The 16,595-nt window shown below is 34.3% G+C and overlaps 1 protein-coding gene across 10 annotated transcripts in view; it reads right to left on the reverse strand.

The window, feature by feature from the left end:
- Nucleotides 1-16,595, reverse strand: part of C12H8orf34 (chromosome 12 C8orf34 homolog) — a 371,097-nt gene that overhangs the window by 232,082 nt on the left and 122,420 nt on the right. For all 10 annotated transcript variants that reach the window (XM_070481128.1, XM_070481133.1, XM_070481132.1 and 7 more), the window contains one exon: nucleotides 4,047-4,219. In XM_070481128.1, coding sequence (XP_070337229.1) covers nucleotides 4,047-4,219 — 173 coding nt within the window. The remainder of the gene's footprint in view (nucleotides 1-4,046; nucleotides 4,220-16,595) is intronic.

Genomic DNA, 16,595 nt, shown 5'->3' on the forward strand with positions numbered 1-16,595 from the left:
ATGTTTCATAAAATAATTATTTGAATTATAATATGTATTTCTGAAATAAATAAATGAATGAATTCCTAAATAAAAGAGAAGAAAAAAATTGTGAACATATCAAAATGACCTCAGGAACATTAGGAAATAAATGTTTGATTTAGTTACATATTTTTTTGGCTTTAAAGATAAATTATGAGTGATAAGGTATACTTTTTGTATGCTTTAGATATTTTTAAGGCTTCTGTTCGTTGATTCCTTTCGCAGATTCATTTTTGATTAATCAACATTCTTTATGCATAAAACTTGCATGTTAGAATAATCCTAAATGACTAGTTTGATTTAGTCTCTGCCATATGTGTTATATACTTTCTACCATGCCCACAATAGCCAAAATCTGACAATATTAAGGTTATTTCTTTGTTCTTCGACTTCTTAAGTAAGAGTGCCCTTCATCCATTTTCTTCTTTCTTCCTCTGGTTTATTTTCCATCATATCACTTATCACGACTTGAATTTATGGCATATATTTGCATATTTACTTGTTTATTGTTTGTCTCTTATTACCAATAGACAGAGTTTTAAGAAGAGGGGAACATTTCCAGGCTTTGTTACCAGATGCATTAGAAGTAATTATAAGTTTTAATGAAAAGGAACACTTCTTAATGGGAAGTGAACTTAGCTTTTATTTTAAAATTTAACAGATATTTCTAAGTTGTAAGATTTTCTATTCATTTTAGGGCACATTTATCATCTAATAACAATGCCCACTTAACATATAAAGCCAGTTCATCAGATCTATAATATTTATGATATTACTCTTGTTTTAATAAAGTGGTTCAGCTTAGAGGAGCTTCATTAGCCTTTCAAGGCTTGATGAGCCTATTTACAAATTCACATTATGATTTAGCCAGTAATTTTAGGAAATTTATTACCCAGCTGTTGCGAAGTCTAATTAAGATGTCTTAAAATAGAACTATATAGGTTTATTAACCTCAATTTTTGTTTACATTTACATTATTAATGTGTGATTATTTTTAATGACTCTAAATGTGCAATGAATATATATGCTTTCCCACTAAATGGCTAGACAAGCCATAGAAATTGATGCCAGTTGGTAGTATCTGACAATCGCAGGAAGCCTTATAGTCATTCTCCAACACATTCACCTCTCTCTTTTATGAATCCCTTTTTTTTTTTCTTGCTAAGATGCTTTCATTTCTTGTTTAAACTCTCTTAATCTATAACCTCTTGGAGGATCTAAGAAAGATGTGGCAGGAAAACGTCCACAAGCACATACACAGAACATTTTGCACACAATTTCAGGAGACTCACAAATCTCTTGGGGCCATCCAGAGACCATGTAGGGGTCATGGACTCCATGTTAGTAGCCCTTGTCTTACTCTATTAGTTTCTCCATATTGTTTTCATAATTGCCTTTATTTAACTAGCATTTAACCCTGAAAGTGACAGCTATGTGTACTAAAGTTGTTAATCCTCTCCATACATTGTTGTATTTGCAGGATCATGGGAGGAAAGTTCAAGTACGGTATACTATTAAAGAAAAAAGGTTCCAGCAAAAGTGGCAAATAACAGGGAATTGTGAGGATTATAGTCCTAGTTACACCATGATGTTTAATTCGAATGATACATCAGGAACCTACATTTATTCTTAGAAGTTTCTTACATAAATTTGTCCTTAAAAGTATTAAAAATAAATTGCTTTAAACATATTTTTAAAAATTTTTCCAGGAGAAAATCATTGGGAAATTTCTACCCATAAGACTCTCAAGGTTTACTGTGCCATTTACTTAATCCTCTCTAATCTAATGGTGAAAATCCAGTCTACCATGTGTTATTCTCAATGAAAGGGGAAGTTGGCTATGTACTAAAGATAGAATGTTGTAGTAACAGCCATTCAAGTAAAATTTGAGCAATTAAAGATAGGAAAAACTGTGATAGGAAAAGGGTCAAAAAGTTAAGATAGACTATAATCAATCCTGCCTATAAATAAGCTTTATTTAGCAGAGATCTACTCACTGCCTCCTCTTGCCTCCTTTAGTCACATAACAGATGTCTACTGACAATGACAACACACCCATGGGAGCGAGAAAAATGGAAGAAGTCATCTTTTGAAAATTAAGTCTTCTCTTTCAAGAGTCTAAAATATCATTTAGTCAGTTAACATCCAAGACTGTTAAGTTATAGTACAAGTTCATTACTCTTTAAAGGCAAAAGCTTATATTCTAGTTACTGACTCTAGAGTCATTAAAAAATTTCCCCCCAATCCGTTCTTATTCATCCAAATCACACCTAATGCTGTATCAGTTCCTGAGATAAAATTCCAAAATCCTGTTTTGTATTAGAAGATGGGAGAGAGAGAGTTTCTAACCCACAGTTTATTGCTATTCTTTAAATTTAATTCAGACATGCATGCATTCTTTCTGCTCTAATGGGGCATCTGGGCAGGATTTCACCACTTTCTTCATTTCCTAGGTAACATCCCAACTCATAATTTAAAGATAAAGAAAAATAAAACCGAAAACAACTTTTCAAAATAAATATTTGAGAGAGATCTTCATGGGTTGAGTTTTCTGGGTAAGGCATTTGACTAGGATTGCAGGAGAGATTCCCTTTATTGGGTATTCAGGAGGGAAGAAGAGCTCAAGAGGGAGTAATGGCCGGGAAGAAAACAGAAGCACTAACATTTGCCATAAATAGCCCTGATTATTACTATGACTAAATGAAAGCAAAATGAAAGTCGACATTTCCCTATTTTACATTTAAGAACTAAAGATCTAGCAATGAATAAAAATAAAGGTCTAGTGGGTCTCATAAGTCTGGTATTCAAAATAAAATTACCCTCATTGACAGGTGAAATTGATCTGGCATTTCACAAAAGAAGGTAAATGGATTTTTAAAAATGGTTTTCTTCTCCTTATACAGGACACTTCAACTATTTAATTTAAAAGTTTTTTCTCATAGAAATAGAATCAATTTTCTATATGCCTGAAGCACATTAATGAGTATTCTAAATTTCCTTCTCTCCAGCCAAGTGATAAGTCAAAGTAAAAAAACCCCTGAAAGCTATTACATTGTGAAAATACAATTTTCTCCTTGAGAAAGAATAGTTATTGGTTGCTGCTAAATTTAACATAGAAAATACAAAGTTACTGTAGCTATGCAATGCATAGGATGAACTCTTCCGTGGAGGTCAGCCAGTAACACTCACGGAAAGTTTTAGCTCCTGTCACATTTCAATTCACGAGAATTTAAATCCATTTCCTCAATCTCATGTAAGCCATGCCTCACAGAATGTTTTTTTCACTCCAACTTCCTTGTAGAAGTTTTCATTTTTGTTTTGAGTTTTACTCATTGCAACTGGTATTACAAAAAATGCTTATTCTGAATATACTTCTAATGAATATGATTTGGACATTTCAAAATGACCCTACTTCCATATGGAAAGTTAGGGCAAATCTCCCACCACCATTTTGAGCATCAGGCCCTGAGCAAAATGAAATATGGACTTTCATAACCACAAATCATAAGTTTCAAAAATTTAAAAAAATATATAAATAATTATATTCATCCCTAATAATCAACTCTAAACTTAAATGGTTCTAAATCAAGCTTTCCCTTTCTTTATATTCTACATTAACTCGTATAATCTAGTACACATTTACTAGTCCTCTTTTCCCTGTTGACTAACTACATCTCTCTGGTATGTCAGAAGGTCTCTCTCTCCAATTCTTAACAGTCAACCATTCTGCTCATTATTATAGTAGGTCTTGACTCACAGATTTTGCCTTTTAAGTTATTTCTATATTTGGTTTTAGTAGCAAAAATAATCTTAGATGTAAAGAAAAAATCAAAACCAAAATCTAAAAGCAAATCTAATAACATTCTAATTTGAAAACAGAGAAATTAGTTTTTATCATATGTGGAGTCCAAGGTAATTTTCTATATAAAATTGCTAAGAGTTATTTCATCAAAATCATGCCCTTGGGTTTATTTCCCCTTTAATAGCGAACAATATTCAGAGTTTCAGAGGCCGTCTCCTCTCACCTTCCCGCAGGGCTACAGCTGCTCTCCTCACTTTCCCATTGTTCATTTTTACTTCTTGGAACTGGGGGCTGTAGCATTTCAGCGGCCAGTGGATCAGCATCATTCTCTTCCCGACCAATCCACTCTCCAATCACTCGGGGTCTCAGAAGCGAAGAATTAAATGCCACTGTTTCCTAAAGAGGAGAGAAGAACGTGCTGCCTTAGATTCTTACTTGTATTAATAGGACAACCGGGAAGTAATTTTATCTAGAGTTTAAACTCCTTCCTCAAATCAAAATGAGCTTTTTTTCTTTCTTAAAATTTGAAATTTTCTGACTTAAAATTTCAGCTCTCTCCATCTTTATTAGGTGACTTACTCTATGTGAGTTGCAGTGATGGCTGAAGGTCACTGCGATAAAGGATCCAGGAGGGAAATCTTCGATTTGGATCTGGAAGGATGCATGTGTGCTCTCAGGAAGGAGGCAGGGGATGAGCATTTGCAACGGAACAAAAAGCGGGTTGTGAGGCCCAGGGAGTGAAACAGCTTGGGTCGCCAGAAAATGGTAAATAACTTCTCAGGAGGTAACTGACGTGGGGTCAGGAAACAAAGACAAGAGGAAGAGACAGGGCTGGAAGGGTGCATTGCCTCCACTTGTGAAGCATTTTGGACTTTTACGGATCCAGTAGAGGTTCGAAGCAGGACAACATCAAATGACAGGTATGCTATGCTAATTCAAAAAAGGTTAAAGTGATCTCTTTTCATGGTCTTGGATATGATGCAGCTCTTAAAATATTTTAAATATTTAAATCATTTAATAATTTAAAACACATGAGAATACTGAATACATGTAATTGCTAAGGGTATCTTGGCTTGGTGAGTGGAAAAAAGGCAGGTTAAAAAGCCGTATCTGTTATATAACCTAATTTTTGTTTAAAATTCATATGGGCGTATATCCATCATTCATACATTAATCAATTTGTTTATTCATTCTCTTATATTTACTAAGACCTACTATGTGCCAGATACTGCTTGATTTGTTGGGGAAAACAATTGTAAAATCAAAATTTAATAGTATTATCTGAATGGAGGGACTACAGATCATTTTAATTTCTTCTTTCGGAATTTCTATGTCTTTTCAATATTCTGTGATAAATATGTAGTTGCCTTATAATGATCAAAAATATATTTTTAAAATATCTTGATCTGAGAAACACAGGGTTTGCTTAAATTATGTTTAGCTAAATTTTTAGTATTATGAGAGTCTTAGATAATTCCTTAAAAATTCAGAACTGGTCTTCTGAGTCTTCACAATTCCCAAAAATATTATACAAATACATATACAATACAAATACAGTATTACCACATATACAATGTAATATTAATTAGTATATAAATACACACCAAAAGGAACATGTGAAATGCGACTAGGACATATTTGATGAACATTTATCCAAGTGATAACAAGAGACAGAAAGTAGTTGGATATCTTAACATTGATTCCCCAGCCCATATGAAAACGTAGCAGATATGTTTTAGGAACAATGTTTGCATAACTTATGCAACTGATCTGAATTCCTTCTGTATTTATGTTCTCAGAGTCAGGAAATCAAAGCACTATAATGGCTTTCAGCTGTGAAATCATACAATAAAATTAATGTTTTGAAATTACCGGAAAGGCATATTCATCTGCCACAATTTAATATCATTTGAGGTACAAGAATTAAAATTAACTGCAATATTGTTAAATTTTAAACCTATACTTGCTTTTAAAAGCAGACTGAGGCAAACACATGTTTTAGAAAAAAAAATCTATAAACACATTTGGTTACAGAATCAGTTTTGGCCTGTGTGACTGAAATGTTACAAATTCTCTGAATTTCATTTTCTCCAACTAGAAAGAGGTAATGACGGAAATTACAAAACCTATTGTATCAACTGAATTAGTAGGAGCACAGTTAAACTACAGAATTCTGTACATGTGCTAGGTACCATTAGTGAAGGATGTGGACTGTGTCCAAACCACTTCTACGTATGTGATATATCTGGGAAAAAATGGTACAGAACTGCAGGAATGGGCGGGTTAGGTAAGAACAGATACTTGGTTGTCAAGATAGGCAGAATAATAGAACAGGGAATTGACGGGGCAGGTTTCCATCCTATAAAGTTTTATTTTACAGATAGTACATTAAAGAGGTTAAATAATTAACTCAGTGTTATTAATCTCATTTACACAATGGGGCAGAGTTGGGCTTAGAGATTTGTCTTGCTATAGGCTCAGTAAAACTGGGACAAAGAAACTGACCATTCTAACAGCAGAAATGAGTGGAGTCAGGCACTGTAAATGACAAAAGTGAAATAGGATTTAGAGTTGAGTATGATCAAGAAGTTGAGAACTGCTGAGAATCAGAAATAATTCCCTGGCTCCTTACTGGGAAATTGAATAAAATGATAGGTGCCACTGCTGTTGGAAAGCAGAGCACAGAGAGAAGGATAAATGGTTTGATATGCAGCCCGTTTAACTCCTGCTGGCAGGAGAGATTTAGTGAGACATAGCTGATGAACAAAGCAATACAAAGACCTACAAACAGGGTCAGAGGAGTCTAAAGTGAGTATTTTACAGGTGGAAACACGGGATTCTCCTCTTTTTATTTTTTGGAATGCACAAAGATCTTTTTATATCCACCTCTACTAAACATGTTAAATCTCTTAAAAGTCTTGAATATAGTTTATTTACTTGTAGTATATTAAAACAGCAGACTTTTCTTTAAATGTATTACTTACATCAATTAAGCTAAATAAACATCTTCCCATAAATCTTTATGAAAGGATTTCAGTGAAAAGAGCAGTTCTTTTTTTTCTTTTCTTTTTTTCCTTTTTCTCCCCAAAGCCCCCCAGTACATAGTTGTATATTCTTCGTTGTGGGTCCTTCTAGTTGTGGCATGTGGGACGCTGCCTCAGTGTGGCTTGATGAGCAGTGCCATGTCCGCACCCAGGATTCGAACCAACGAAACACTGGGCCGCCTGCAGCAGAGCTCACGAACTTTACCACTTGGCCACAGGGCCAGCCCCAAAAGAGCAGTTCTTAACACTACATACAACACACCACAAACATCAGTACACAGCAAACGAAATGTTAAAAACGCACATTGAATACAAGTTTTTTAAAATATCTTAAGTACATGGGTAAACAAATGGTTTAAAATTTCAGTGCTAAACAATGTAAATTCTAATTATTCCTTAGAAATGTATAATACATATTCCTTTGCCCTCCTAAGGCTAGAAGTCCCTAGATGTTGAGGTTCTTAAGCAAGTACGCATAAATCTAAGAAGAAAAGTATTTCCAGTCAAAACTTCTCCCAAAGGTCACAGATTTGCTTAGTATTTCGAATCAGCAGGAGGCCAACGTATCTAAGTAGTTACCTTACAGTTCAACTGCCCCCAATCAGTTCAACTGCTCTGACCAGTGGCTATCAGCACAGCACCTGATTATACTCCATGTTGCTTGAATGTTTTCTCTTCTTAATAAAACGAGATGTTCATGGAAGGCTGGGATCCTGTCTTAAATTCCTTTGCTTCCTCCATAATAACTAGCACAATTCTGATTTCATAATATAAGTAAAAAAATGTACGCTTATTGAATTAAAAATAATTCAAAGAATGAAAAACAGTGCATATGTGAATCATGAAGTATCTCTATGTCTAACTAAAAATCACATAAATGATCAATGAACAACACTGAGGAACAAATTTTTAAGCCATTTCAGAAGAAAGTCTACAAGGTGATGATCAGTTTGGAATAATGAAACATTTCTTATGAACACTTAAGCTTTTGAGTAAATTATTTTAATCCTGCCAGTTCACAAAAGGAAAGATTTAGAACACATAAATCATACATTAAAGGTATAATTTGACACAAAACTACATTAAATGTTTGAACTTGATAACAATCATTCTTAAACTAATCCATACATTGAAATTGAGTTACAGATTTAAGAAAGTAAACAGTTAAAAGCTCTTTTCCTACTCGCTCTTTTTCTTTTTTCCCCCAGCTTTTTTGAGATATAATTGATATATAACATTGTAAGTTTTAAGTTGTACAGTGTGATGATTTCATATACACAGATTATACCAAATGATTACTACAGTAAGGTTAGTTAACATATCCATCATCTCACATAACTACCATTTGGTTTTTGTGATGAGAACTTTTAAGATCTCCCCTCTTGGCAACCTTCAAGTATACAATATATTATTGCTAACTATAGTCACCATGATGTGCGTTAGATCCCCAGAATCTATTCATCTTATAACTGGAAGTTTCTACCCTTTGGCCACTTGTACCCATTTCCCCCATGTCTCACCCCTGACAACCACCATTCTTCTGTTTCCTTGAGTTAGGTTTTTGAAGATTCCACATATAAGTGAGGTCATTCAGCATTTGTCTTTCTCTGTATAACTTATTTCACTTAACATAATGCCCTCAAGGTTCAGTCATGCTGTCAAAAATGGTAGGATTTCTTTCTTTTTTATGGCTGAATAATAGTCCATTTTGTGTGTGTGTGTGTGTGTGTGTGCATATCACATTTTCTTTATTGATTCATCCATTGACAGGCACTTAGGTTGTTTTCATATCTTGGCTGTAGTAAATAAATGCTGCAATGAACACGGAGGTGCAGATATCTCTTTGAAATAGTGATTTCCTTTCCTTTGAATATATAACCAGAAGTGGGATTGCTGGATCACATGGTGGTTTACTTTTAATTTTTTAAGAACCTCCACACTGTTGTTTTCCATAGTGGTTGTACCAATTTACATTCCCACTAATAGTGCACAAGAGATCCCCTGTCTCCCCATCCTCACCGGCACTTATTATTTATTGTCTTTTTTATAATAATCATCCTAACAGGTGTGAGGTGATATCTCACTGTGATTTTGATTTATAGATCCCGGATGATTACTGATGTTGAGCACATTTTCATGTGCTTGTTGGCTATTTTGTATACCTTCTTTGGAAAAATGTCTATTCAAGTCCTTTGCCCAATTTTTAAAAATCAGATTGACGGCCCTCTGTATCAGTGGGTTCTGCACCTATGGTTTCAACCAACCTCAGATCATGTATTATGATTAAAATCCACAGTTGGTTGAATCCATGGATGCAGAACCTACAGATACACAGGGCCAATAAAGAGACTTGAGCATCCACAAATTTTTGGCATTTAATGGGGGATCCTGGAACCAACTCCCTGTAGATGCCAAGGGATGACTGTTTTTGTTTTTTGCTATTGAATTGTATGAGTTTCTCATATATTTTGGATTTTAACCCCTTATCAGATATATGATTTGCAAATATTTTCTCCCATTGCAAAAGTTGCCTTTTCATTTTGTTGATTTATTTTTTTCCTCTGCGGAAGCTTTTTAGTTTGATGTTGTCCCACTTAGTTTTGCTTTTGTTCCTTATGCTTTGGGTGTCAAAAGAAAAATCATTGTCAAGACCAAATGTCAAGGAACTTATTCTTCTAGGAGTTTTACAGTTTCGGGTCTTACCTTTAAGTTCTTAATCCATTTCGAGTTGATTTTTATATATGGTGTGAGATAAGGGTCCAATTTCATTCTTTCACATGTGGATACACAGTTTTCCCAATACCATTTATTGAAGAGACTATCCTTTCCCCATTGAGCATTCTTGGTTTTCTTGTCAGATTTTAGTCATCCAAATACGTGTGTTTTGTTTCTGGATTCTTGGTTTTGTTCCATTGGTCTATGTGTCTGTTTTCAAACTAGTACCATACTGTTTTAATTACTCGAGTTTTGTAATATAGTCTGAAATCAAGAAATGTGATGCCTCCAGCTTTTTTGTTCTTTCTCAAGATTGTTTTGGCTATTTGGGGTCTTTTGTGGTTCCATACAAATTTTAGGGGTTTTTTTTCTATTCCTGTAAAAATGTCAATGGAATTGTGATTCATCAAACTTTCTTTCATCAAAGAAACTGTACAGGCCTTTCACCTCCTTGGTTAAATTTATTCCTACATATTTTATTGCTTTTGATGCTGTTTGTAAATGGAATTGTTTTCTTTACCTCTTTTTCAGATAGTTCAGTGTTAGTGTACAAAAATGCAAGTGATTTTTGTATGTTGATTTTGTATCCTGAAACCTTACTGAATTTGTTTATTAGTCATAACAGTTTATTGGTTGTGTCTTTAGGGTTTTCTATATGTAAGATTGTGTCATCTGCAGACAGAGACAATTTTACTTCTTCCTGTCCAGTTTGGATTCCTTTTATTTCTTTTTTTGCCTAATTGCTCTGGCTAGGACTTCCAGCACTTTTTGAATAGGAATGATGAGAGTGGGTACTCCAGCCTTGTTCTTGATCTTAGAGCCAAAGTTTTAAACCTTTCACCACTGAGTATGATGTTAGCTGAGGGCTTGTCATATATGGCCTTTACTATGTTGAGGTATGTTCATTTTATACCCAATTTGTTGAGAGTTTTTATCACTAAAGGATGTTAACCCCTGCCAAATGCTTTTTCTGCACTTATTGAAATGATCATGTGATTTTTATCTTTCATTCTATTAATGTTATGCATCACATTTATTGATTTGCATATGTTGAATCATCCTTGCATCCCAGGGATAAACTCACTTGATTGCAATTATGATGTCTGACCCTTTTAAGTTACTGTTGAATTCAGTTTGTTAGTATTTTGTTGAGAATTTTTGCATGTATATTCGTCAGAGATATTGGCCTCTAGTTTTCTTTTCTTGCAATGTCCTTATCTGGCTTTGGTATCAGGGTAATGGTGGCCTCATAAAATGAGTTTGGGAGTGTTCCCTCCTCTTCAAATTTTTGGGAATAGTTTGAGAAGGATTGGTGTCAATTCTTTAAATGATCAGTAGAACTTATCAGCTGTAAAAATGGTGAATAAATTATTATATGAGGCTGGAAAAATGGAGACCAGTGTTACGTGGTTTTAAACAATTGGTAAAACTATAATCTATGGTAATGTGGTAAGATAGAAAGTGTAACTAACAAACTTTAAAAACTGGGTAAGGAGATCTCCAGGAAAAATTTATAAACATTACCTATTGCTTCTAGCTACATATGTTAAGTTTCTTCAAGAAACAGATGAGTGAGGGAAATAAATGACCAATTTGCAAGCAAAACTTAGAGGAAATATTAAGAGTCTGGCTGGGTTTCTCATTTCCAGCCTTTCCAGACAGCTTATGATTTTTAAATTAAGATAAATCCTTGTACAAATATTAACTCTGTGGCCCTGCCAGAAAGACAAGGCCTCATGGTAAAGAAGAAACACAAATGTGGCTATAAGACTCTTTATTAAGATACTTAAAAAAATTTAGATGGTGTCTATTAAGGATGTTACTTCACAACACATAAAATATCAGTAATTAATCTAAAGAGAGAGATGAGAGGCATGTCTTGAAAAGAATGGTGGATGTAATTTTTGGCACAAGAAGGAGAGAGGAATCAAATACATAGGAAACCCATAAATTACGTGAGACAGTTGAACTAGCAAAAGCACCAGCCTGAAGTAAAAGAAACTAAGACTATTCAAGATATAAACAGTCCTTGGGGTCCCCATTTTTCTACAGGAAGGAAGAAAGCTGAAGAAGTGGCTCAAAGGCATCTTTTCCAATGCCCTCTTCAGAAGTGGCCAAAAGAACTTGAAAACACAAAGGCATAAAGATACTTGCACCCCTATGTTCATTGTGGCATTATACACAATAGCCAAGACTTGGAAGCAACCTAGGTGCCCATCAAGGGACGAATGGATAAAGAAGATGTGGTATTTATACATGATGGACTACTACTCAGCCATAAGAAATGACGAAATCCAGCCATTTGTGACAACATGGATGGACCTTGAGGGTATTATGCTGAGTGAAATAAGTCAGAGGGAGAAACTCAAATACCATATGATCTCACTCATAAGTAGAAGATAAAAACGACAAAAAAAAAAAAAAACACATAGCATTGGAGATTGGACTGGTGGTTACCATTGGGGAAGGGGGGAGGGGGGAGGGCAAAAGGGGTGATTAGGGTCACATGTGAGGGGATGCACTATAATTAGTGTTCGGGTGGTGAACATGACGTAATGTATCCAGAATTTGAAATATGACATACATTTGAAAAAAATAAAAATTAAAAAAAATTAAAAAATAAAAAATGAAAAAAAGAGATTAACAAAAAGAGAAAGAAACCTCCAAAGAGTGGTACCACGAGCTGTGGAAAACAACAGATGGAGACTCTCAGGGAACCAAGTTTCCACTCCCAGGGAACCGAACTGGGGCTCAATCATGGAATACCTCTCCACCCCTTAGAAAGACCTGATGACATGTGCCCAGCAATATTCTTATTCGAGAATTGCTATGAAGCAGTAATTTGTATAAACCTCTTATATCCCTTTTCTATTAGGAGTGTTTCATGTGGTTATTCCACATCAGTCTCATCACTTAATGGGAAAACACCCCAAAACTATCATCATTCACATATATTTTTCCACATAGAAAAATCAAGAGAATTCAGAGACAAGTTATAAATTAATGAGTTCAGCAACCTTACTGAATTTAAGATGAAATTTAATTCCTATATGCCAGCAAGTTTTAAAATGTAATTTATAAAACAGATACTGTTTACAATAATAGCTAAAAATACAAGGTATCTAGGAGTCAATTTAATAAAAATTTGCATGATCATTTTGAATACAACTATACGACTTTATGGGAAAACATTATAATATTTAATTAAATGGAAATATGCCATGTTCATAGATAGAATGACACAGAAATGTAAAGACACCAATTCTCTCATACCAATCTAAAATACAATGCAACTCTAAACTCAATGGAATAATAGAAACAGGCAAATAGGCAATAGAAGAAAATAAAGGGTCCAGAAACAATAAAAATGACAGAAGCATGAATACTGATGAACAAATGATGAACTTTTCAGTAAATAGTTATAGGAAATTTATTATCTATATGGGGAAAATATGTTCCAACTTCTTACTATATTAAAAAAATAATTTCAGGTGGATTAAAGACCTAAATGTGAAAAATAGAACTCTTAGGAGAAAATGAAAAACAATATTTTCATGACATCAAGTAGGAAAGAGTTTCTCAAACAAAATATTACAAGTTAATGTTAAAAATTTCTGTTAGCAGAAGGTTCTATTTAAAAAGTGGCAAGACTTAAAATTAGAGAATATATTTGAGACACACATAACCAACAAGGGTTGACATCCAGAATATATAATAAACTCATATAAATCTAAAGAAAAAAAATAAGTGGGCCATAAAAATGAGCAAATGAGACAAGCTGGCATTCAATCTTATTAAAAATTATAAAATCACTAATTGAATCCATGAGAAATAATGTTAGCAAGGATTGGCAGCAAAACATATTACTAGAAACTGTTGGTAGAAGTGTAAATTGATACAAGCTCTTTACAGAGAAAGTCTACATTATCTAGTAAAGTTAAAAATGCACATGCCTTATTGAAGTTCAATTAGCTATGTTTTGCTCTTTGGGTTCAGATATATTTTCATTCCTCAGTTAATTTTGACATCTCCTCTCTCTCTCCCAATTCTCAGATGGTCATGTTGCTTCTTATTTCACCGAGAAAATGAAAGCATTCAGCAGAGAATTTATTAATCTTCCCATCACCAAGCCCACCAGCTACCAGCATTCTTGCCTACAGTTACAAAAGATGAATTGTCATTTCATCTTTTCTAAGGTCTGGCATATAGAAAGTACTTGATAAACATTTGTAGATTGAATAAAAGAATGACAAAATTTAGGTAACGTATGATTCAATGGTTCAATAATGCATTATCAACATTATTAGTTGTTAGGGAAATGTAAATCAAAACCATAATAAAATACTACTTCACACCCATGAGGATAACTTAAAAGACAACAAGTGTTAGCAAAGAAATGGAGAAATTGGAACCCTCACACTTGCTGGCTGGAATGTAAATGGTGCTGCCACTGTGGAAAACAGTTTGGCAGTTCCTCAAAAAGTTAAACACAGAGTATCCTATGATCCAGCATTTCCATTCCCTATACATATGCCCAAGAGAAATGAAAACGCATGTCCACCCAAAAATTTATACATGAATGTTCATAGAAACATTACTTATAATAGATGAAAAGTGGAAACAGCTCAAATGCCCATGAATTGATGAATGAATAAAGAAAATGTGGTATATTCATATGGTAGACTATTATTCAGCTATAAAAAGGAATGAAGTACCGATACTTGCTACAACATCAATAAACCTGGAAAATATTATGCCAAATGAAAGAAGAGAGCTACAAGAGACCAGAGATCGTATGACTGCATTTACATGAAGTTTCCAGAATAGGCAAATCTATAGAGATAGAAAGTAAACTAGTGGTTGTCTAGGGCTGAGAGGTTAGAAAGAATGGAGAATGGGTATGTGGTTTCTTTCTGGGGTGATGAAAATGTTCCAAACTTAGGTAGTGGTAATGGTTACAGAACTCTGTGAACACACTAAAAATCACTAAACTGTATACTTTAAAAAGGTAGATTTTATTATGTGAATTATATCTCAATAAAGTTGCTAAAATAATGCATTAAATCCATTTTCAGATTTTCCCCTTTTATGGTGGAGTACAGTGGATAGTGTAAGGGAAAAGCATGGATTTGGCATCAAACAGAGAAAGAATCAGAAGCCAGCAGGGGAGTATTTATTCCAGTTCCGCTAAGCACTAATTCTGAGACCTTCGGCAAATCACTTAATCATTCTAGCCTCAGTGTCCTTATTTGTAAAAGAGGAAAAGCACAACCACTTCACTGGATTGCTACAAGAACTAAATTCAATAACATATCAAAACGTACCTAGCATATGTGCTAGCCCTCACAGGCGCCCAATCTCATCTCTCCTCTTTTTCTCTGCTATCTTCTGCACCCTTCTACCCATAATCTAAAACTTTTTACTCTTTATTATTAAATTTTTATGCTAATACAAAAATAGAAAGAAGAGTAAAATAATCCCCTTTGTATCCACACACATTTCACCAATTATCAACTCATGGGTAAATTCACTTTATCCTTATCTCCACTCACGTTCCCTCTGCATCCCCCCTTCCCTGTGCATATCATTTCAAAGAAAATCCCATTCACCGTATCATATCATTTGTAAATAGTCCAGTACGTACCTCTAAAAAGTAAGAGCACTTTTTTGGAAACAAATACAATAATCATTATCATACGTAATGATAAGGTAACAATATTCTTTAATAACAACAAATATCTAATTAGTTTTCAAATTTCCCTGATTATCTCAGGGAAGTTATCTCGGTTTGTTTGCACAAGTCAGACTCTAAGCAAGACTCCACATGTGGTGACTGACTGACAGTGTTTTACGTGTCTTTTAATCTCCTGGTTCTCCTCCTCTGTCTCATTTTTTCTCTTACAATTTTGTTGTTGATCAAAAACCCCGAGTTGTTTGTTCTGTGAGTTTCCCACAGTCTGGATTTTTCCCTTTCCAGCCCTGTGATGTGGTCTGAAATGTTCCACTGCCCCTTGTAATTTCTGTAAATTAGTAGTTAGTTCTGGATAAAGTTTTGTTGTTGTTGTTTTCGTTTGCACCAACGCTGCTTCAGAGAGAACGTTATAGCTTCATCTGGAGGCACATAACATCCCGCTGACTCTTCTTTAGTGATGTTGGCAGGACTGATAATTATTGCTTAGATCCATTAATACACTAGGAATTGCCAAACAGTGATTGTCTAATTTTATAATTCCACATTTATTTATTTGCTGGAATACTCCTGTAAAGAGAAACTTCCTGTCATCAAATGTTTGGTTACCCTGAAGTACAATTTGTATAGGATTAAATGTTTGATTCTTTCCCTTTACTTTTACCAGTTTTGAAAATAACTTCGGTCCCCTAACATCCTCTAAAGATTAATTTTTTGGATAAACATATGGATGTTAAAATATTAGATATAATTCACTGCATTGCAGTTACTCTTCTTAGTCATGTTCAAGTATTCTCAGTTCTTTCCAGTGGGAGACTATTTATGTTGCCTCCTGAGCTCTTCTGACACAATCCTAGTGGTCTTTCTCAGCGCTCTTGCCTTCTGACATGACAAGATATGTTAGGTTCACTTTGTACATTGTCTGCTTCCAACCTGGAATCAGCCGTTATTCCAAGGGATTCTGATTCCTTTTAATGGAAAATATATTTTAAGACTAGAATCTGGACACTGGGGGTACTCATTGTTTTGGGGTTGGTAATAATGGACAGATCTAAGAAATAATCACGTTTTAAATATCTTATTTCGACATAATTGAGGCTTACAGAAAAGGTGAGAAAAAAAGAATTCCTGTATCCCCTTCACGCAGATTGCCCAAATGTTGTTAATGTGATAATGTCAACAGTATTGGTTGACGTGAACCATTTGAAGGTAAGTTGCAGACATCATACTTCTTTACTCCTAAGCACACCAGCATGTCCTAGAAAGAAGGACATTTCCTTCTATGGCCACAGAGCAATTATCAAAATCAGTAATTAACATTGAT

Source organism: Equus asinus, chromosome 12 (assembly GCF_041296235.1).
Source record: "Equus asinus isolate D_3611 breed Donkey chromosome 12, EquAss-T2T_v2, whole genome shotgun sequence".
Lineage (NCBI taxonomy): Eukaryota > Metazoa > Chordata > Mammalia > Perissodactyla > Equidae > Equus > Equus asinus.